General features: G+C 41.4%; 1 protein-coding gene across 22 annotated transcripts in view; it reads right to left on the bottom strand.

Annotated features, from left to right (window-relative positions):
- The window catches only part of ANK2 (ankyrin 2), a 176,529-nt gene that overhangs the window by 91,448 nt on the left and 61,715 nt on the right, over positions 1 to 23,366 (bottom strand). For all 22 annotated transcript variants that reach the window (XM_027689833.1, XM_027689834.1, XM_027689855.1 and 19 more), the window contains exons 2-5: positions 20,889 to 20,990; positions 13,929 to 14,027; positions 13,333 to 13,431; positions 412 to 510 (exon numbers count right to left, since the gene is read on the bottom strand). In XM_027689833.1, the coding sequence (XP_027545634.1) occupies positions 412 to 510; positions 13,333 to 13,431; positions 13,929 to 14,027; positions 20,889 to 20,990 (399 nt within the window). The remainder of the gene's footprint in view (positions 1 to 411; positions 511 to 13,332; positions 13,432 to 13,928; positions 14,028 to 20,888; positions 20,991 to 23,366) is intronic.

Below are 23,366 nucleotides of genomic sequence, written 5' to 3'. Positions count from 1 at the left end.
ACAGACAATAATGAATACTCACAGGTTACACAATGTCCCAGGTGAGCTTCAGAACCAGAGGAACTTGGGGGAACAGCAGCAGGAGGCTGGAGTAAGTGACCTCCCAAATGGTTCTGTGAGCCCAGCACCACAGGGAACCTCCTCCATTCATCACTCCTGAACTTATCCAAAATCCCAAGACCCAGTGCTGGGTTTATGGTTGGACTTGGTGGTCTTAGAGGTCTTTTCAAACCTAAACAATCCTATGACTCTAAAAGGAAGCTTGTTAACAACTACCTGTTGATATCAATTGTTTTTATACCATTTTACACCACACAGACACCCTTTTAGACACAGCCCACACAGTCCTGACTTTAAGGAATCTGAATATAAAGGCAAAGAAAAACATGAGACAAAAAAAAAACCCCTCACCTCAGTAGCTGTGCTTTGGTTGGCTCCATTCTCCAGGAGATACTTCACCACCTCAATGTGGTTCTCTTGAGCTGCCATGTACAAAGGAGTAAAGCCATTCTAGGAAGAACACAGGAGAAAATATTCCGTTAAGGAAAGGGGAATACACCAACCATAACGAACCACAAAGAAATACACAGCTCAAAACGCATTTGTGGTTTTTTTCAACTGAAATGCTTTAAGTGTGTAAGAGAACAACTCTGTATTTGTAACTTTAGATGGTAATGTTTCATGCCATTGAAACCCACGGAACACTACGTGCTTTCTCACTCATTTTCTTCTGACACGTATTTTATGGAAGCGATGGCCACAGTAATTATTAATACAGCTATTCCTTGCTGATAGTGTTCAGGGACTGCAAAGCTGGCAAGAAGGTTTTATGAAAGCTGACAGGAAAGCAAGAATTTCCTCCATTTATTACATTTACTTGAGCAAAGACGTCACCCCCTGGAGACCGTGAAGTCCATACCTCCTGACAAGCTCAGCAGAGATGGCAAAGCCTTAACATACTACATCAAATTCTGTAACACATAAAACATGGCAAATCACCCACCATAAAGGACCTCAGTCTTGCAAAGGAACCACTGCCTTTCTGACCATACAGCAGGTTCATCTATCGTTTAATTAAAAACATACATTAAAATCTTCTAAAGTTATTAAAAGAATTTGCTTCGGATAAAACAGTAATTAAAAAAATTCTTTTTAAGTTAATCAACCTACTTTGATTCAGGCAAATTCATTAGAAATGCAAGTCCTTTCTTCCCATTAAAATATTTTAATGCAAACAATTTTAATTCATTACCTACAAAATCCTGATGAAACAAAGGCATGGAAGTGAGCTGCCTGCCTGATTAATAACTTTCTTCCATGAGTTTTTAGGATTGCTCAAAAGAGCTTATAAAAATCTTCAATATTCTGTAGATAACCAAGTAACATAAGAGGACATAATCACCTATACTTCTGAAAACATTTTTCTGCCTTAGAGTGGCACTTTTAGATAGAAAATAAACCCTAAACCAGACTTTGAACATGCAATTTATTTGTAATTTATTTTATTATCTTGTGTGGTGTCACGCTGAATGATAGGCTTTGCACATTCACACATGGGGTCAGAATTAATGCAGTGATAACCAACAACCTCGTTTCAGAGAAGCCAATATTACTCCTTCTAGAAAACCTGCTGTGCAAACATTCCAGTAATTTCCTAATGAAATGAAATCTCATTTTTCAGTCACTAGATAATACAGAGATTGTAGAACCCATGTCTTTACAACGCCCCTCTGTGTTTACAAATGTAGAAGATTGTTCAGGTAATAAACATCACTTATGTTGTGGATGTCATGTATGATATGTCATATATGTCATATATGTTGTAGCAAGTCTTTTAATACCGCTTTGCATAATATTCTGATGTTTCCATCGACAATCTTGGGGCACAGAATTAAAAAATGGCACCCAGAGAACAGTTAACAGCAGTTCAATGCCAAGGCTGGGGGATGTGTTTTGAGTGGCTTTGCACAGGAGTCAGTTATTATTCAATATTCTCAGAAATGACTCCAAGGAGGGAACAGAATGCTCTTATTATAGTCACAGACATGTTCTACAAGTCCACCACAGCGCAGGACCATCATTTGAAAGGTTCCTGCAACTCTGGAGAAAAAAACTTGGAAAATACAAAGTAAGGACAAATACAAGTTTCTCCGCTATTGCAGGAAAAATAAACTATGCACACGGGGAATGATGGGTTAAGAGAACAATTCTGCAGGAAAGGACCTGAAGGTCACAGTGGTCTTCCAGAGGGTCACTGGTCAAGGAGCTCATGCTGCAGACAATAAAGGCAATCCCTGCACTGGCACAAAAATCTATCTCCCCAAGGAAAGTATTTTTCTTTGAGAAAAGACTAATAATTGGTGGTGTTCTGCCTGTAAAGGGCAAACGAGGAAAACAAGACAACAGTCCTTAAAGAGAAGGGTAAAGGTCTGTTCTGCATGATCACGATGACGAAAACCAAAAAGCACAAGGTTTACAAGGTTGCTAGAGGGCAAATTCAGGCTGGACATCAAGAAAAGCCTCTCAACAGGAAGGTCAGTCCCTCCTCCCAAATCACTGCTCGAAACCAGGCAGCAAACTGGATGCACACAGAGACAGGTTCTTCCATAGCCACCCCAGGGCAGGAGCAGGTGAGTCAGGGAGTGCTGGTCTGGCTGCTCCTCCAGCTCTTAAACAGAGAGGGAGGAAGAAGAGATCCCCTCGCCACAGAAAATGCAGGAATGCCGTTCCCAGTGGAACGGGGAAGGTGCAGGGGCTGGCAGTGGGAACTGGGAACAGATTGGGTTCTTTTCCACTGCACTTGTGCAGAAAACACAGAGGAACCTGCAGGTAACCCAGTTGGCTCACTGTGTCCTTTTTCCTTCCCGCTCCGGAAAGAAACAACGTGGCAACCTATTAGGTAGAACTAAGAGTAATTTTCCACCCGCCTCATCAGCTTTTTAATATTAAAGTCTCATTTTCTACACGTAATACATGCCATTTGTAAAGTCCTTCTAGCGCTGCATATTACAAGGATCACGCCAACTAATATAAATTGGGCAAATATGATGATTTTCAAGCCAGAGTAAATCAATTTGCTTAAGAGCTTTGAAGAATCTAATTTTTTTTTAATCAAGTCCCTGGTTCTAGAACAGAATTAGGACTATAAATCCTGGATTAGGAGACCATAAACAATGGATATATATGACTTCATGGTGGTTTAGCACCAAGAAGTACTAAATGTTTTTCCACGCAGAGATCCAGAGGAGTGCCCATTATATCATACCTGTGCTACAATCACACCTGAAACTACAGCAATCAGGGCTGAGGAAATTCTTGCACATAAGATCATAGTATCTCTTTTTTTTTCTCTTCAGGTTTTAATTATAGCCTAAAACTACTATATATATTTCCTTGAAATCTGGCTTATTTTGGGAATTACAACAACATGGGAAGATCTGTACACAAAGCTACCGATATGCTGGAAAAAAGATGCCACTGAATTTTTCCCCCTGGCAAGGTCAAGTCTGATTGTTAATGCTGGCAGGGAGAAGTCTGCTTTCTCAGGCTGCTTTCAGTGAAGCTCTGGTTTCAGAGCTTCTAATTGCAGCGTCCCTGACCTCAACACTCCTGGCTCTCGGCCAGAGAACTCCTATTTTAGGATTCCCAACATGCCTGCCCTCCTGGGCAGAGCTGTGCCCAGTGGGATTGCCTGTTAGCCCTGCTGGAGCTCTTCCTTCTCACCTGGCCACTGAACCCCAGGAGTTCTGTGCCTCCTCCCAGCCTGCCCGGCTTCTGGGATGTGTCTGTCTGTCTGTCTGTCTCCCACACAGCAAGTGTCTGTCTCTCCCAGACAGCTCTGCGGTTGAATGGGAATGCCCACACAAAAGCAGATATTCCTGAAGTTTCCTTTCCTTTGGTCAATCTAAAATCCCTTTCCCAGTTCCCCAGTTTCCAAGAGCTATATTGCCAACACTTGGGTTCTCCGTGCTGCTTCCAGAGATTCCTCAAAGCTCGGGATCCCAGATCTCTCCAAACTGAACGAAACGTGTTTTCCCTTGGTTTTTGTTTCACTCTCCCAAAGTGTTTTCCACCAAATCCATGACGTGCTGGTTAGTGATTCTGCATGGAAGTACAGCAAGGGAGACTGACCTCTCCCCTCAGCATGTGGAGTGGCACAGAGAGGGTTTATTGGGCCAGGGGTGGGGAATCATCACTTCAATAAATTTCCCTTCAGTTTACGGCCCTGTACTGCACAAACACAGTCCAGAATGAAAGTAAAAACACTGACTGTGACCTGGAAAAGGAGAAGTGAATTGTAATGGGTAATCATTTGTGTGCTTAAATTCTGCGCATCTTCTGAAAAACTGAAATTAATTGTGTAATGATATGTAACGTTCACTTCCAAACAATGGGTTCATCAGAGTAGTTGTAGTGAGGAGAGAGTACTCCGATTTCCTTATCCTTCCAAATGTGAACTGCAAGATGTTTACTGCTATAATATAAAGTCAGAATGAGAAATTATCACTGAACAGAGTATATTTCATACCCCCTTCTTTCCACTACATTCACTGATTTAGTGGCTAATTGGAGAAAATGAGTAGCTCTCAATGATTCTTCAAGCTATTAATGCAAATTGGCAAGTCTATCTATGACTCAGAGTTTGTATCATTAAATTTTGCCCGAGCCCTAATGAAGAACACAGGCTGAAGGAGCAGAGGGATTATTAGAACATTGAGAAAATCATGCAGTTCTGTAGCTTGGTGGAGTTTTATTTCATGGCAGGCTTTGAAGGAACTCTTTGTATGCAGTACTGAATTATCAGACTTCCGTATCCATATACCTATAGTATCTATATATCTTGTGTCCATATATATATATTCATACTGATAAGGAAGAAAGAGAAAATAGAGAAAATAGAGAAACAGCACCTCTACATTTTGCCTCTTTGAAGAGGATTCATGAGAGTTAGCAACATATCCTCTGATTAAATTTAAGTCGTTAATATAAACCCGGATGCACAAACCTATTTTATTTGAAAGGCCTCCAGGAACTGCTTAAAACTGTATTAGAAGATCACTGAGGTTCCCAGGACAGACAAGAAAAACTGGCACCTCATCCAATGGTTTACATACAAGTGCTCATTTCTACTTACTCTTACTCAAAAATAAGGGACAGTGACACAAAGAATGAGATAAGGGTGAGGCAAGCTTAGATTACTCCTCAAAAACAGCTCACACACATAATAAAACCTGTGTGATTTATGGTTATGTGCTAAAACACTGCTTCATGCAGTAAGATCATGATATTTTGGGGGCCTTCAAGTTCAATAACTGTTTCAGGATTTTTTTTTCTGCTCTTCCAGAACAGTAAGTTCCTGACCTAAATCATTATTCAGTGATACACAAGATGACCCCCAGAGGCACCTTCCAGAAAGCCTCTAACAATCCAAGCAATAAATTAATTGTTATCAATGAAATATGAGCGTGGCAAATAAATGTCTGCGAGCTAAATTCAAAGCAACCTGCTTGACAGAATCACCAATATCACAATTCTGGGAATTCTGATGTGCATGATGCTCAGAGCATTATTTTCAGCCAGGCTATAAATAAACTCTACGTAAGAGGATTGTATCTGAGCAGGAGAGATTCTCTGCATAAAAGGGTGAATTAAGGATAGATCGAGGTACCAACTTTAATTTTTAAAGGTCTCTTTTTTGTTGTTGTTAGCTTACATCAAAATCCAGAAGTTTTACACAGCAGCAACTTTTCCAATTATTCACGTTCCTATTTCCTTTCTGCTAAAATATATTTTCCACAAAGAACAGATAATCCATACTCTTTTTCATTAAAAAAATCTCATAAATAATTGAACTACTACATCTGTACTTATATTCAATCAAATATGCAACTGTCAAATTTGTGAAGATAAGCTAAAGAGAAATTCAGACAATTTAATTTTAAGGTGCCTAAGGAGTCTCATTTTGCTACTCAGTCAAGGCTACTCCAGAGAAAGATTAGGAATATCTGAATCAAGAGCTCACCTTGCTGAACTGACAGCTGAAGCAGCACGAAATTGAGGATGCAAAGGTGGAGAGAAGGAAACTGTCCTGTATTACATCTGTGACTAAAGAGTATTTGTGAGCATAGAATTGCTCAGAGTAAAGTGGCACAGGAGAGCTACTGGATTCTGAATCTACTGTGAAATCCCCCAACAAGTGGCAGCTAATCATTTAGGTGACAATTCTTGCATCCATCACACATGGTAGATGCTGAGGCCCACAGGGTCCCGTAGATTAAAGATGAGAAAAGCATTTAGGAAAAAGCCCAGAATTACTGAATTTAGGGAGGCTGGTGATTCTACTTTATTGGTGCAAACAGTTAAACAAAAAAAAAGAAAAGGGTATTTTCTGGTTTGAGATGGAAGATCATAAAACTAATTCGTAATAAATAATTTATTTTTTCTTTTAAATGTAGTGACACAGGAGTCTACATTGAAAATAGTACCACCCCTTCAGCTGTCCCACTAATTCCCTAGTAATATATAAATAGTGTTTGCCACTCTATACTTACACCACAGCACTAATGATAAAGCCTATGGATATATTATGTTGTCTGGGGTGTGATAAACTTGGTAAGTTCATTCGGGAGAGATCACCCAGGACTCCCAACTGCAGTACAACGTATTATGACCCCGTTGCAAGACCCCCTCTCTTGGGAAGTGGGATTCTAAGTCACTTCCCAGCTCAGATGCTGAATTTAAAGACCACAAATATTGCATTTCAGCAGCTTCAAATATCACCATTTTCTCCACAAGAATGGCAAGGCAACAACAGAGCCTGAAACACAGCCAGGCAAAAATCAAGATGTTCCAGGCCTTGGAAATGGCATTTTTATAAAGAGGGAACCTGTAGTAGAAACTGAGCTCATGGAGAATAATGGAAGAGAACAGATGCACAAGGAAACACCATCTTGACACCAGGCACAGGTGAGGGCCTAAAGGCTGAGTCAGGGCTGCCACGTGAAGTTTATACATTTTAAGAATAAACATAATTGGCTGAAAAAAAACCACTTTTTGTTTAAATTAAAATCTTTCAATTCATCCCCTCACAACACTTCTAAAGTAAATTCACAAAAAAGACTAAGACGTATACTATAAATATTTGCAGTTGGCTTTCAGTCTTTGTTGGTTGAGATATTTGTTTTGGTTTTTATTGGTCTTAATGTATTACTTTTGTTTACATCTCTCAAAATCCATATAATCCTCCAGAAGGCATTTCTTGCCTTTTTTTTTTCCCCTCCAGTGAAGGGATAATGGGCCTGATCCTTTATTACATTAGCAATGATGAACTGCAGCTAAGTGACGACTCCTGATACACAGCAGCTAAAAATCTGCCTCTCTAAATACACTGAGAGAAAAGCAGCAAGACCAATTGGTGGAATTAAAGCCTTTTGTCATAATGGAGCGGCAAATACTCTGCAAAACATGCTCCATTCCAAAGGTAAGATTATCCTCACAAACCACAGGGAGAGCAATCCCTGGTAAAGCAAATCCTGGGGCATCCTGAGAGACAAGCTGATCACTCCTCTGAGGGTCACCTAAATCCTCCCCTTGGATTGTGGTGACACGGAATGTGGACATTCCATGGGGTCTCACGGCTCCTTTTGGGGAACGCACACGGAGGGGCTGGAGATGTGCTGCTCCAAGGGTTGCTTCAACCTCATGGATAGCCCAGATAAGAACGCTCCAGCAGCCACAACAGCATCTCCCAGGTGTTGACATGGGAAGTGGTGACAGTAACGGGGACAAATTTAAACAAAAATACTCCTTGGCTAATGTGCTCCCAATGCGCTTAGAGCAGGATGTCGAGGAAAGGAAACCGGAGGGCTTTTAAATAACAAAATCAGCTTGGGGGAGGACTGATTTATCTAATCCTTGCTCTCTGTATCTGGGTCACTTTAAATAATCTGATGATTAAAAGGGAGCTCCTCCTTTCATGAGGGCCCCTAAACGAAGCAGGGGTCAAAGCACAACCCGCACGGATAATGGGGAACACCTTCCATTGTCATCTCAGCTGCAGGAATTTTAAAACTGAAGGGAATCACTTCTCACTTAGGTGACTCCAGGACATCACAGCTCCCTTACAGTTACCAAACAGGAGCAGATTGCATTGCCTCACTTTGCTTTTTTCTTTTCGGCTCTTTGTACCTCAATCCCTTGGCATTTGTCAAATTACCTCATCCTAAGAGGTGCAACTCTCTCCACATGAGGCTTTTCTTGACCTCGTTTGGAGTGGAGGAAGGTCAGGACGGATCCATTCCTTAAGGAATGCATGGTCAGAACAGCTCAGCATCATTGCTGCAGGGACAGTCTACAGGTTGGCTCAGTTATTAAGATGATTGCATTTGGGGTATCAACACATTTGGCAGATTTATACTCTTGTTATGGGACATCTCTGATGCCTGCACACGAGTCAGATGGTACAATCTGACTTTAAGAGAAAGCAACAGAGATAAATGGGAATTTCTCAAAGGGAAGGGCTGGACTGACTAAATCAGGTGATGTTTCTTCCACCTGGGAAAAAAGATCAAGAACTCACATAAGAATTCCGAACACGTCACAAGAGCAGACACTCAATGGGAGGAAGAGCACAAAAATAATTGCTTTTCCAATGCATAAGCAATAACTAAGAATAGGTTTGGGGTAAAGAAGTGATCCAGCTGTGAAAGGAGGATAGCACTGGGCTCAGTGAAAGTGTGTGACAGGGATGTGGGTGGATGTGAGAGAAGCCAGTGGCCAATCCCACTTCCGTGGGTCTGCCTGATGAAACATTTCAATGCTCCCTGAAGACTTCATCTGAATTCCCCACTGAAATTCAGAAGTACCGTTGGGATCACCCACCCAAGTGAATGCAGAGTGCAAAAGATGACATTGTTCCATGGACTTTGTTGTGCTCTGCAGGGAAACATAAGGCTCAAAGGAACAGCCTGGAAAACCCCAGTGGATCTATTACCCACTTTGCATTTTGGTTTGCATCATCCAGTGCCCAGAGAAGATTTCGTATTATCAATGAATGCAGCCTGGTCAGATCTACACAAGACCAAAATCACAGTCAAATCAAGAAGAGAAACTGCAGAAATTGCTTTTTTTACTTGATGATGCCCATTTAGATCTGCCCACTGAACTATAAGCAGACTCAGCCAAGTGAAGGGTTTGTAGACACTGATTATATAAATATATCTACTCCAGCAATACTTGTGGCAAAAAGCAACTCTAACTGAGCCAAATAATTGCACACTTGTCCAATTCTAGGTGGAGATATGCCAAAAAAGACCAGCGACTTCTACATCTCTGGGTGTGCCCTCATTTCAGCCTTTGCCTGAAAGGGGCTGGAGGAAGATGTGAGCTCTCAAATGACAAAGATGGAGGTGAAAGTGGAGTCACTCAACTAGTAATCACTGTGCAATTAGGCTTTGTATCAAAATAGAAATTACTTCTCTAAAAATAGCAGTGATGACACGTTAGCCTAAAAGGAACAGACTTCATAAAAGAGGAAGATGAGCAAAATAACAACTCCGAAGGCCAATATGAAGCTGAAGGGCAAAGCAAAGTAATCTAATAGAAACCCCAAATCCATAAAATCAGAGCCCTGAATGCTTAACAGCCTCAGATAGCACAGATGGGGTTTGTAATCCCAGTGGTTACAGTGGGTTTAATAGCATTTTCTGAGGTAATTCTGTTATTTCTTTGTTGCAAGGAACTGGAAAACGAGTGTGGTTTTTCAGATGTCACCGCTCATAAGTTCTGATAAAAGCCAGTGGTTTTATGCCATTTAATGGAGAGAATGAAAGCAAACCCAATAAACTGGAGTTGTGACTACTCTTTTATCTACCAGTTCATCATCAGAGAAGAAACTTTGTCACTATGGCAAATTGTCATCACTGGAAATGAGAATGACCTTGACAGATACCAAGTTCTTTAAAGAGGAAATGATGGAGCAACCTGAGTAACTTCCCTGGCATTAAATCACTACCAGCAAACAGCATTTCACAGGGGCCTACAAAAAATGAAGTGTGAAATAACAGAGATACCAAGGAGAGGATGTCATACACCCCCAATAGCAACAACTGCTCCTGAAAGGTTTAAGGGTGACAATACAGCACCTGTTTTTAAAAATGGAATCGAGGGGAAAACATGAGAAAGACAAGCTGAGAATTTCAGTCGTGATTTGCCACTTCTGTATTCAATTTTACCTTTAATTTGTATTTTTGATCATTTCTCACTTCGTCATTGAAGCTCTTTCCTGAAACAATATTTTTCTTTCCATCTTTTCATCAATTACATATTTGCTGACTAAAAAACTTAGTATTTGAGTATTTGAGGATATTCTTTTTCCCTTTTTCTATACAACTTCATATTTTCATTTTTTGACCAGCTGTAGTTAGGTATGTTTGAATTTTTTATACTTTTATCATAAATCACGTCTACTCTTTATTGATTTTGAAGTTTCTGGTTTTCTTTTCTGTTTTTGTTTTTGTCATAGTTTTTGAGAGCCCTAAAATCCAATTCCCAAGTCCTAGCCCCCCTCCCACATCTCAACCCAGTGTGAGATGGGGTTTTCCAGACACCACACAAGACTCAAAAAGGGGGAAGGGAAATATATTACAATGACTGTACACATCACATAAATATTATAATACATTATATACAATCTTAATTATCTCTACCATGATACATCAGTATTTACAATGGATCAAATCACTTCTTCCTCCAAATCAAAGTCCAGGAGGGAAGAAGGAAGAGATCCTTTCCACTCTTAGAGCAGTAGTATCTCTAGGGCATCACGCTCTCTTCTTCCATGCAGCAGCTGTGGTTGGATCTCTGCCAGTACACACGAGGGAGGCCTCCATGCCCCTCTCGGCCCTTCGACTCCAGGCAAGGGTCTTCTCTTCAGTGGGTTGTGTTCACCAGGACAAAGGTCACTTCACCACATCATACCAACGAAGTCCAGGAGCCTTCGTGACGGTCCCTATCTTCAGGGGATTCAAGCCCCCTGGCAGAGCTTCTGTGCTCTGCTCTCAGGCTGCTGGCTTAGCAGCAGTGAGGGAGGGCCAAGGTCACCCCCTCTGCATTCCTCTGGCCGTCCCCATCCAGCTCTTTGGGACGGCTGAGCTTCTTAGCTCTTCTCTGTCTCTCTGGGTGCTGCATTTTAGGACTCCTCTCAGGTGGGAGTCCACCACCCCTCCTCTCTATGAGAGGTCTCCAAGGAGTTGGGGAAGTTTTGGTTTTCAGTTCTTACCCAGAACTCTGTCCATAGAGATTAGTTCTGCTCTCTCTCTCCCTCTCTTCAGACAACTCTGTGTCTCTCTGGTTAGCTGCTCCTTATCTTCTGCTGGCTCTCTGCCACTCCTCGGTCAGTGCTGTTTTGCTGCTGCTCTCAGTATCTCTTGCTGCTGCCCACAGCACAGAAGCTTCCCCCAGCTCTCGGCTACAGAACTCGGCCCAGTTTAATACTGTTCCAAGTTCCTGCAGCCCCCAGCTGGGGGGCTGGGGGACCGTGGCCCCCAGAGGGGCTCCTGCCCCTGCTCCTCGTGGCTCTACAACGTGGCCACCTCTCTTACAACAACAACTACAACTACCTTCTTTTTTCCGGTCTGGTTGTTGATATGTTTATATTTTGGCTCAACCCCAGGGTCACCACCCCCTGGGGGTTACCATTTTTTTAACTCCAGGGGGAAAACTGTTTCCCCTCACCACAGTTTTCTATGACGTATGTGATTGCTGATGTGTCAGTGCAACCTTGAGCAGGAAGGCAGCATTTGCCATCCTCATTCCATTCGTGGAGCATAAAAAAATTCCTTTATAATCAAAGTACACCTTCCACTGGAATTCCTCCTTGGCAGCTGCACCAGGAGCCTCTGAACACCTCCCGGCTGCCTGAGGAGATGTAATCCAGCTATTACCCATCTTATCCATCTCTTCTGGAAAAGCACAGCGGGCCAGAAAGACCCAACCCAGAGGCCCCAAAGCTGGATGACACCACATTGAGGACTCACCCTCCCAGCCAAGTCAACAGGATTTGTTTAATTAAGACAGTGTGTCACAAATCCAGGACATATGTATTCCAGCAGTTGGAATTCATCCTGTCTGGAGGCAACCCGGGAGCAGTAATGGGGGGAAAAATGTCCTCCATCACATTAATTCAATTAAATCAAGTAGCAAATGCCTGTTAGCACCTCTGTGTGCATTACAAGGCATCCACTGCTAACAACAAATGTGTTTCAAACCAGAATACTATATAAAATAATACCTGGGAAAACATTTTCCAATTCCAATTGGATTTTCTTTTTTTTTTTTAATTTAGAAAACCTCATTCATTTTTCCAGCGTAAGGAAAAGCCTTCATTAAGACTTTTTGAGGGATAAAGCTTTGTGAAAGTAACATTCTTCAAAATTATTTCTCTTAAAATACCCAAAACCCTGACATTAAAGACATTACTTTATCTTCTAATACACATGAAAAGGCTGAAGAAAGCATGAAGAAACTCATCCAGTTTGCTCATTATGACAGGAGTTTGCTAAGTTTTTGAGCAATGGAATTGCACCACTTCTTATCTTTATTGGGAGTAGAGCATGGGGAATAATTGACCACCAGCTGTCCCCAGAGAGCTCTTTGGGAGTTATTTTGGGGCAAAAAGCATAATAAAGACTATTTTTTAAATCTTCAGGTCAGGCAGCTTAAACATCTTTTCAATTTCTCTGTGTTGATTTTAAATGTGATGGAGGCACAGACAAACCTATTTACTTAGTAAAGTTGTTTGTTCATCTCCTGCTCTTTACAGTTTCTACAGCTGGTTTCCCTGCCAGGACAAGGTGACTTTCCCCAGTTCAAATGCACATCACAAACCTCTCTGATTAAAGTTCTTCCTGATCACATAAGGAAGGAGTTCAGAAGCCTGGAGTTAAGTTATCAGCAAATTTTTAGCCAAAAAATAACCATATAAAGCAATTGTATAGATGAAGTTATGGAGAAATGCTCTTCTTTGTTACTGCTCATCAAGTCCACTCAAATATAATATTTATATGCTTGGAAAAATTTCTGAAACAAGTTATTAAAGCACACCAGGAAATCCTAAAACATTTCAATCACCACCACCAACGAGTTCCTGTTGACACAGTAAGCATATAATGACTTCAATTTGTCATTTACTTTTATTCTGCTTACCAGTGAACGCCTCAATTCCCTTGTTTTGTCAGGTTTGGACATTTGGAATCAGTGCCTAAAACCTCAGATCTACCTTAAAAAGCCTCACCAAGTAACTTTTAGAAGAGAAAAGGGAAAACAGCACCATACCTGAGATTGTGCATTAATATTGGCTCCTTCCTTCACCAGAACTTTGACAACTTCAGCTTGTCCTGCTAGGGATGCAATGTGCAGGGCTGTATTCCCTTTCTGTTGGAGGAAGGGGGAAAAAAATGAAAGATATTATTACCCTTCTTCAGGAATCAATTCAACCAGCAGTTTTTTGTTACAATCAGATTCATGTGCCTGCCTGTGCAAAGGCTGAAAGCAAAACAACTCATCCCACAGGTGTTTTTTCCACTGTGCCCACGAGAGAAAAGGTTCTGGATATGGTAAAGTCACTGATTAATTTTCACAGATTTGAAAAAAAAAAAATCACTCTCTGTCTAATGGAGACCTGTCACTGGAAATAAGGAAAAATCTGGCACTTATAAAAAGTGCCACTTTTAAAGCTTCCCCTGTATTATTGTACAAATAATATTTTCCTCTTCATTTACTACCGATGGGCTTCAGCAAAGAAGGCTCCCAGTCCAAAACAGAAATACTAGTTTAAATATCAGCAATGTATTTATATTTTTTGCCTGTATTTCTCCCATGTGTTTGACTTTTTCTTTCTGGGAATAAACTTGCAGACAAGTGTGAATTACCTTAGTGGCGGAATCCACGGCCGACCCTCTCTCCAGCAATTCCTGTACCAGTCCCACGTGGCCTTCTTTGGCTGCCAGGTGCAGAGCATTGAGTCCATTCTGCAAGCACAAGGGCCAGATCCATTACAAATATCAGATACACATTCCTACCTTGCCCTGGGATAAGAGGAAGATTAGGAGCTGGAGTACTGTTACATCTCTTAGCTGGCCGTCTACATAAGTCAGATATTTTGGACATGGCTCTGTGTGACAAATTTCTCCAGTGATGTTTTTCTCATAGCAACAAAGACATCAAAACAAAGTGTATTTTGTGAGGATCCAGAAGACATTCCTTCCTTTCTAACAGTTTCCCATTTCCCCCCTACCTTGGGCATCTCCGTGGAGCTCAGTATTTCAAAACTTGAGTGCGTTTCTGCCTTCTCTTTACTGTAACCTTATCCAGCTCCCCTGAGGAATTATCAACACTGAGAAATCACAGGACTTAGCCAAATTTACACAGGATATGTCTATTCAATCAGGACTATTCCATGCTGATGTAGCTGAACCCTGGACTCTCCTCTGGGATAAACAGAAACCCAAAAGCACAAATAGACCAAAATGATTGTTGATTATTTGTGGCTTCCAAATTATCCTTGATCTGGCACCCCTGCTGGTTTCTGAGCAAGTCTTCACTAAACTTTGAGGTTTTGAAACCTCAAAAAGGAAAACAAAATTAAATAAGAGCTAGGACTGTCCAAAAAGCAACCCAAGAAAGTCAGCATCTAAATCCTTTCCACATTAAACAAGAACAGGATACTTTATCTCATACAAATTCCAGTCATGGAAATCTTATCTTCTTCTTCCTAGTACCCCCATTCCACCCAAGGGGAAAAAAAATAAAATGACAGTCTATTGTAGCTGAATTGCCAACCTGTTTTTCACAATCCTACAATAATTTTCATGCTACGTCGGGCAGGTGACGGGGACACATCCTGCCATTCCCTGCAGCACTCTCCTGTTTTCCATACTGGAAGCACTAGGAGCAATGCTCAGGTATTTGAGTCACCAGCAGCAAATGCAGCACTGTGTAATTTTTGTCACTTTGCTCATCTCTGAGCACTTCAGAGTCATTTCAGTTGTGAACTAAACAAGCAGCTTTCTGGCTTTCATTTTGTCCGTGCACAGAGGCAGTTGAGGCTTGCGATTCCCAACGGGATTTTAAAGCACTTAGCACTTCACAGGAGGCATTTGATGGGAGTGGGTCCAATGGCCTGGGACACAGCAATCCAAAGGCAGCTCTGCACTAACTCCATTTAATTCCACGTCCACATGAGCAGCACTGGCAGATTTTGTGGTCAAATTCAGAAGTGGAACTATGAGAAAAGCAGAGGAACTGAAGGAAGGCTACACTCACAGGCTGCCAAAAGCAGAGGAACACCCTCCTGCAGCCTGGCAGTTAGGAGATGTTAATGAGAAATGCGGTTTCAAATCCCATTATGTGGGAAAAGCAGCAGCAACCAGATCCTCCTTAATCCAGAGGAACACTCTTAACTACAGAGCTGCAGAGCCCAGGGGTGGCAGTAGTGCCGTGCCCTGGATCAAGGACAAATCCTTGGCCAAAAATACGTGGTGAGGTTGACCATAATCACCAAGATGAGGAACGCTGCACATGTCAGGGAATATTCTGCAGGCTGAGGAGGTTTCAGAAACCTCTAATCTTCCTGGGTTTTAATCTCAGCTGAGTATTAACTAACCATAATTACTACCTACAGTGGCTGAGAGCTTTGAAACAGTGTTTTGTGGGGAAACACAGTGTTCTTCTCCTTGTTTGAGAACTAAGACACGTTCTCATATCTAATCTCCCCGATTCTGTCATCAACACTTTCCATGGGAATACAAAGAGCAGCTTGGGCTCCTTACAGCTGTACACGGCTGATGTACTGCTGTGACATGTTATTAACCTCTCCAACTCTTTGGGAGCAGACTGGAGTCCACAAACAGCACAGCAACTGCAATATTCATGGCCCATACCCTCCTCTGAATGCAAAAGGATGAGGATAAGCCTCCAGTTTAGTTTACCACATGCCAAAGGATGGAGAGAGCAAGGCTTGTCCCAGTGCTTAATCAGTAGGAATCTCTTAAAATACCTGTATTCCTCCCTCTGAGACACATATCTGCTGATGCCACATTAAGCACCTGAAAGCTGATATTGCTGTATAGATTATATGAGTTTCTTTGCAACTTTTTAATTCAATGAATACTTGAGGTCCAGTAAAAAGGTCACAGGAAGAAACTCCAGCTTAAATATAGTTCCCACTACACGCATTCAAACTCCGTAATTCCCTAAATAAAGCAAGCTGGGGTAAGCAGCAGCAAGCTCTGCACTTTAAATGCTGAGGGCCAGCACAACTGAAGCCTTAAAGCAACCTTTGTTCTGTTCCTCCCTAATCAGAACCAACGCTGCAATTATTTCCCGGCCCACGTGGCTGATCCCTGCCACTTCTGATGATGGAATCTCAGATTTAATCAATGCAACTCCTCTGTTCCTGTCAACTGGATTCTTCCAGTTCAGAACAACAAAGGTTTCTGACACGTCTCTTTTTTTTTTTCCTCTCCCGTGCCCACCAAAAAGTTGGGGAGGGTGAAATGAGTTGTCTGCTAAGCAGAACTGTGCAGCATGAGGACAAAGCACACATATACCCTGACTGCCATTCTCCTGGAGGCTCCTTGGTAATTTGAACTCTCATGAAAGAGCACCATACTAAGCCTTCCAAGCTTGGTTCTTCAAGTGTCTCCCTGCAGAGCCTTACAACTTTTAAATCACCAGCCTCACAACATTCGTTGAATATAACAATTCCTACTTCCCTGAAGTTCCCTTCCATTTGAAGGTATTCATTAAGTGCTTAATATCTTAGGAAGCAAGAATGTATGTTGACAAAATTAACCCTCATCCTTCCTCACGTGAAGAGTCTGACCCTCTGTAACTCCCAGAGAGTTACAAGCTGGGATACAACACTTTGCAGGAAGATTTGCCAAGAGCTGAGTTTCTACCTACCCCTGCCTTTGCCACAAAAGATTAAAATGACATTTAAGCAATTTACAGATAAAAACATCATGAAAGCCAACAAAAATAAAACAATAAACCCCCCTGTTTTTGTAATGTTTCCACATTCTCCCAGTATGAAATGCAAAGTGTTTTCACCAAGTTCCTTCCACTGATGCTGTGGTCACAGACTTATACATATGTAGAGTCTTTTCTAACCTTAACTATTCCATGATTCTATGATAAAGGCCAACACCAAAGCATAACTTAAAAACACAATGAAAATTAACTCCCCAGTAGAGGCAGAAACTAAAAATAAACACCATGGTCTTTGTTAAAGTCAAACTCTTTTCTCTGTCTCTTTAATAGATATCAGTCTGAGGTTGCTGCCGAATAAATCTCTTGGGGAGGTAAAAAGTGCGTGTGGTCAAACTCTCTTCAAGAAAGATTTGGGAAAGGGCCTTCTCAAGTCCGAAGGTTCATTGAAGTTTTTCCTAAAAATACCACAAAGAAACGAAGTGAATTGTCGAGAAAAGAAAAATCATTTCAGATGATGAAAATTCTCCCTTTGTGTGGCTTTCTAGTCTACAAACTCGAGAAAATGAATTAACCCCCTGAGTGACATCAAAGGTGATCCTGCAGACCTCATTTATGACACAGAGCTACTTCAGGCTGTAGCTGGCACTGCTGGGAGCAGGAGTGCCTCTCCATTTGGAGCAAGGGAGGGAATTAACATCAAGAGAGGCACCAGCCGAATTAGAAAGAAGCCAACAAAACGAGAGCCAAAGCCAAGCAGACCTAAATTGGAGCCCTGGAGCACCCCCAAACCACCTAATATTTGAATCCTGTGCTGTTCAAGGCATCAGACTTCACATCTGTTTCTAGGAATGCAGAAGACTTCAGAACAAATGCCAAAATCCAGCAAATTTTTCCCTCCAAGGAAGCGACTCTGTCACCACAACAACGGACAGGTCTCCAAGCACAAGATGGAGAAACATCACTTTATATTGCCTTTGGATCATCAATTCTCTTTCAAAAGGGAGCAGGCAGCTGGTGAACCCTTGGACTGATCAGGTGTTGGGGTCTAACTCCTGCTGGAACCTTGGGCTGCCCAAATGCAGAGTGTCAAATTAAAGGTCATGTTTTCTCTTGCTACTTTACTAGAAACAACAACCACATTCTAAAAAACCTACATTTGTCACAATAGCTGAACAGGAATCAGCAATTTCCAATGAATATCAGTTATCCATCCTATAAAATACCAGGAATTAGATTTTTTTTTTTAAGGGACTGTTCTTAAAACAGGATAATTCTGTTCCCTGACATTTCTAACTCTCTCCAGAAACAAAGAAACATAATTGATTTATGATTTTCAGGGAAAAAAAATGATGGTGCAATTCCATAATAATTGAACTTGTTATGAAGGCAGCATTAAACAAAGCATAATTAAATAATAATTAATTATTAACTATATATTAGCAATGACTCCCTGTATTCAGTATATCCAGAAACATTAAGCTCCATCAGATTTGGGAAACAGTTACATTGGGAAAAAGACTTTGATTCTCCATAAAGACAGACCTCTCTGAAAAAACTTAGGATCTGAGAAACAAACACTAAACTTGAGAAAGCACCTCCTGGTGTTCCCTGTGTTCAGGAAAGCTTATTCTTAACATTATGGACGGTTTTCCCAGATGGGATCTCGTCTAAAAATAGCATTATACTGGGGAAAAAAATAACCTGCACGTAACAAGGCTTCTTTTGTGAAAGAGCATTGAGATGGCTCAGTCTTAAAAATAAAAGACACCCCTGCATTCTGCACAGACTGTGCTGTGTTAACTTCTCCCCACAGACAGCTGGAACACAACCGTGTGGACATCCCAGTCAAGCCCTGAGGAGGAGGAGGAGGAATAACTGGAAGGCTGCAGAAGGAGCTGCCATGGCTTACTCTCTATTCTTTAACCTCTAGCAGAGGAGGCTGCTCCCACTCCAAATAAAATTTACAATACACCAGTGATGCTCAATCAGCAGAAGCTGAGGGTTCTAGTTACCAAAAATCTCTGTGAGGAATTTTCTGCGGCATCAGAATTGGAGTTTGCAAGGAGCTGAAGTGCCTGTTTGTGCTCAATGGATGGTGAAGGATAAGGAATTTGAGTCACTGGTCATGAGGGTGCAGGATGCCCGTGTCTCAGTTCATCCCTCATACTTGGGAATTCCCATACAGTAATCAATGTCCTCAGGGAAGCAGACTGGCTTTTTCCCTGGCAAACAGGGAAATTTTCCCTGGCAAACAGGGCTCAGACAACCTAAATTAGACATTATTTTTATTCATGGATCTGAAGGGGTTGTTTTAGCACTTTTTGGCTTGTACTGTTTGACAAGAGCTCAAAACACTTCCTACAGTCTAGAAAACTCCTGAGTTACCTTAACTGGAACATCAAGTCACATTACTTACTTAAATCACGTTAATATGTTTTTTTTCCTGTTTTGCACACTAGTCAACCACTTATTTTTTTTCCCCCCCATAATTAACACCCACAAGTGCTTCACCTATTTCAAACCACTAAGAAACTCCACAGCCTCTCTGCTGATGTTTGCACTCACCTGGATCTGATCCCACCCACGCAGGGCAAGAGGAGCTTTGCACCAGCTGCAGGTGGGAAGCACTTTCCTCAGGAGATAAATCTGCAGCAACCCCACTCATATTCCTCTCATAACCAGCAAGAGAAAATGAACTGGCTGGAAAAAAACCCTCATAATGTTCCCAAGTAATTACCATATTAACTGTGCTCTGTCCTGGGGGTGAATATCTTTGTTAATATTGGCGCTTATAATAAAAATGGAAAATTTGCTGTATCTATTTGAATATAAATCAGACTTCAGTCTGATTTACTCTGTCCTGATTGGGGAACTTGAAGTTTGCCAGGTCATGTCCCATATAACTCAGCAAGTTTTTCCTTGACAGCAAGGCTTTTAATGGGAACTTTCTCCTAGACAATAAGAGAAGGATCTTTTCTGTATGTTTTCAATAAGCAGCACATGAAAAGCCTCTTATTTTCCTCATCATTAAATTCCTTGGCACAGATAACAGGGCTGCTCTCAGCTCTGTGCCCCAACTTCCATGTGACACATCCCTACTTTAATCACCTGCAGCTTTCCTTCAGCAGGGAAGGTGATGCCTCCAAACATTTTAGATTATTTTGTTTCTTATTCTTCAATTTACTCTTTTTTTCCAAAATAAAGTGGCCACAATTCTGGGATTTTACTTCCAGGAGGCATAGCCACCATCCAGTTAGTGGTTATTTTGATTCCACCTGGCTAAGAGTTAGGGGAAAGCTGGATATCATAAAGCCTGAGCTGTCAAATTCCCCCACCAAAAAACTGCACTGATTTCACTAGAACCTCAAAACACTTTTCAGGACTGATGCAGACGTTTATTTGCATATTTATTTTAGGTCACAGTCCTATTAAATTTGATGGTTCCAGTCACTTAAATAAACGTTGCAAATGTAGGTCCCTAAGCTATGAAGCCAAAGTAATTGGATTTATATGACAGACCTACAAAAGAGCCAAGGTAAAACATTCTGTCCCATTACAGTCACATCAACGGTGACACTTTAACTATGTGTTTTTACAGCAGTAATAACTTTCCTGAAAGGAAAGGTAGTTATGTTAAGCAAAAATGTGAGTGCAGATGTTGAACTGTATTTGACCCAGTGACACTCAAAATGTCCCCTTCTAAAGGGCTTAAACACAATACACTGAGTATGTAAAAAACCATATACTAAACAAGAAACCACTGAAGAGCAAGACTGAAAACATGCCTTGAGGTGAATCAAAACACTAGTATGAAGGAATCCAGCCTGGAAAAACTAGGGTTTGATGGGGAGGTGTCTTGCAACTCACCCTTGCAAACTTCTGTCCTTCAAATATCTTACCTGATTGCAGGTGTTGATGTCTATTCCACTTTTCAGGTATTCCACTACTTTGTCCAGATTGCCAGCTCGGGCAGCTCGGAGGAAGCTTGCATTGCTATCAGACTGTGAGAAGAGAAGGAAAAAAAATCTCCAATTAGTTTCTGCTTAAAAGAAAGCACAACTTCATCACTGGTGAAAGGTTCCCACATTTTATGCTGCAGGAGAATATAACAGTGAAAATCCCTGACTTTGCATTATATCTGCATTAATTAACATACTCAAATTAGGTAATAACGGCCCGAAAGAACTGCAGACCTGTTGGAGTGAGAAAAATAGTGCAGTAATTGCTGGAATTCAAAATTTAGGAAGAACCAAAAAAAAAGAAACACCCCACCATAACTCATAGCAACTGATATTGTCAACAAGAATAAATGCTTCAACTTGCCAGCCATCGTTTTCTGAGGTGTTATACATATATATATGTGTGTAAGTGTATATATACACATATATGTATGTATATATATGTCCCCTATATATAATTTTATATGTCATTTATAGATCTCTATATCTGTTATTTATATATTTATATATAATATTTATATATAATATTTATATATATATTTTAATATGTTATTTTTAGATATACATACTCAGAGTGGGCAGCACTGCAAATGTAGCAAACCCTATAACCAAGTGCTCCAGGCTGAGCCCAGGATCATGCTGTAAACCTGCCCAGCCCCAAACTGCCTGTAATCACCCAGTGAAAAACAAGGTTAAAAAACCTGCAAAAACACGTTTTCATTTTTCAGTCACGTTGTGGGATGAACTGTTAAACAAGGCAGTGTGAAATGCACCAGCCCTCTTGCCTTTGTCTATGATTATGACATGGAATAACACTGTTTGAACCTCCACACAGGTAAATTGGCTCCTAAGGCACCTGGAGAGTGGGAAAAAAACCAAAGTTGTGCAAGAGAAATAACGATTAAACAGCACAAGCATTTGGGAACACGCTCAGAGACAGCAGCAACGTTCATACTTCAATAAACAGTGTGGGAGTGAGTTGCAAACAGCAGCTCAGTAACTTTGGGAGCCTGTCTGGTGGGGGTGTGATTGGAGAGGAAGAGGTCGGCACGCACACCATTGGACCAGGACTTGGTGTTCCTCCGGAACGCCTCCGGCCGAGCCTGTTCCTCAACTAAAATCCACCTCCCTGTCACAAACACTGGGTAGAACCACTCCTTCACTTGGTGAGAATACCCTGAAAGCTCCTGGTTTCCCACTTGTTCCAGTCGCCCAACCCATTCCAGAGGGTTTATTTCGGTCCCTTATCACGCCGCACTCACTCGCTTCCCAAACCCTGGGCCCAACCTATTTTAATCTGCAACAGATGGATGCCAGCAAAACGATTCTCCTTACAACTGAGTTGCATGCCAAGACCAAAATATTCCCTTTTAAATTCCTTTCAGCAAACTTCAGCACATTTTCCACATCTTCTGCTGTCAGGAAAACAGACCTTCTCTCTAAAGGTACAGCAGGGGGAAGGAGAAGGTAGCGCAGGAATTCACGGTGACAGAACCCTTGGATATCTCCAGGCCTCAGTCAAGAGCATTTGGATGAGGTTTGTCTCCAGCACAGATCCTGACAGGCACAAAAAGTTCCCTCTGAGGACTGAAAGATGGCTCTTAGCACTGCACCCTGTCCTGGGATGTGCATGTGCCCATAAAGACACAAAAATATATTTTTATTTTTAAATGACCTTGGTGAAAGAACTAACCACATAAGGGGTAAATCTGGACATTCTGGTTGAGAAAAGCATCTTTGCTCTCAACAGGACACTAAAAATGCTGACATCTCCGTTATTGCTGGAAGCTCAGATCACAGCTAAGCCCACACAATTATATTCCATTTGTTTCTGGCTAAGAAGACACGAGCAGTCCTTTCTCATTTCCTTGATTCATAATTTTGTTTACCTCAAAATTAAATTACTGCACTGCACATCACTTCAAGACACTTTCCATACAACTGAATATCGATCACAGTGCAGAATAAGAAGTTCTTGCCTACAGGAAGAGTAATCCAACAATTCCCATACATTATATACGTTCCCATACAAATACCAGGCACTATTTCCATTAAACACTCAAAAAATTCAGCACTGTGTTTTAAAGCTTAGAAGTCCTGGAAGTTGGGAGCACTCAGATCTGTGTTTTCTTTCCTGGTTTGCCAACTCTAATTCTTCAGCAGGTTGTCACTGGTTTGTCCTTTACCCTGTTCTTTTAAGCCTTTAAAAAGCATTTTTGTCGGCACTTCTGCCTCAGCCATTTACTCACTTCAGTACATTACAAATTCAAATCCATTTTGACAAAATCCCCTCAGCAGGCAACAGCAGCAGTTTCCTGCAGTCTTACCATGCCAGGAAATATTCATTTTGCATCTGTGGGCTTTTCCAATGGATCCAGTAATCTTGTGAAATGTTTTGTTTCCTTACATGCAGATTTT

The sequence above is a fragment of the Neopelma chrysocephalum genome, unplaced genomic scaffold, assembly GCF_003984885.1.
Source record: "Neopelma chrysocephalum unplaced genomic scaffold, ASM398488v2 Primary Assembly neopelma1_78, whole genome shotgun sequence".
NCBI lineage: Eukaryota > Metazoa > Chordata > Aves > Passeriformes > Pipridae > Neopelma > Neopelma chrysocephalum.
This window is presented reverse-complemented; position numbering and strand designations above follow the sequence as displayed.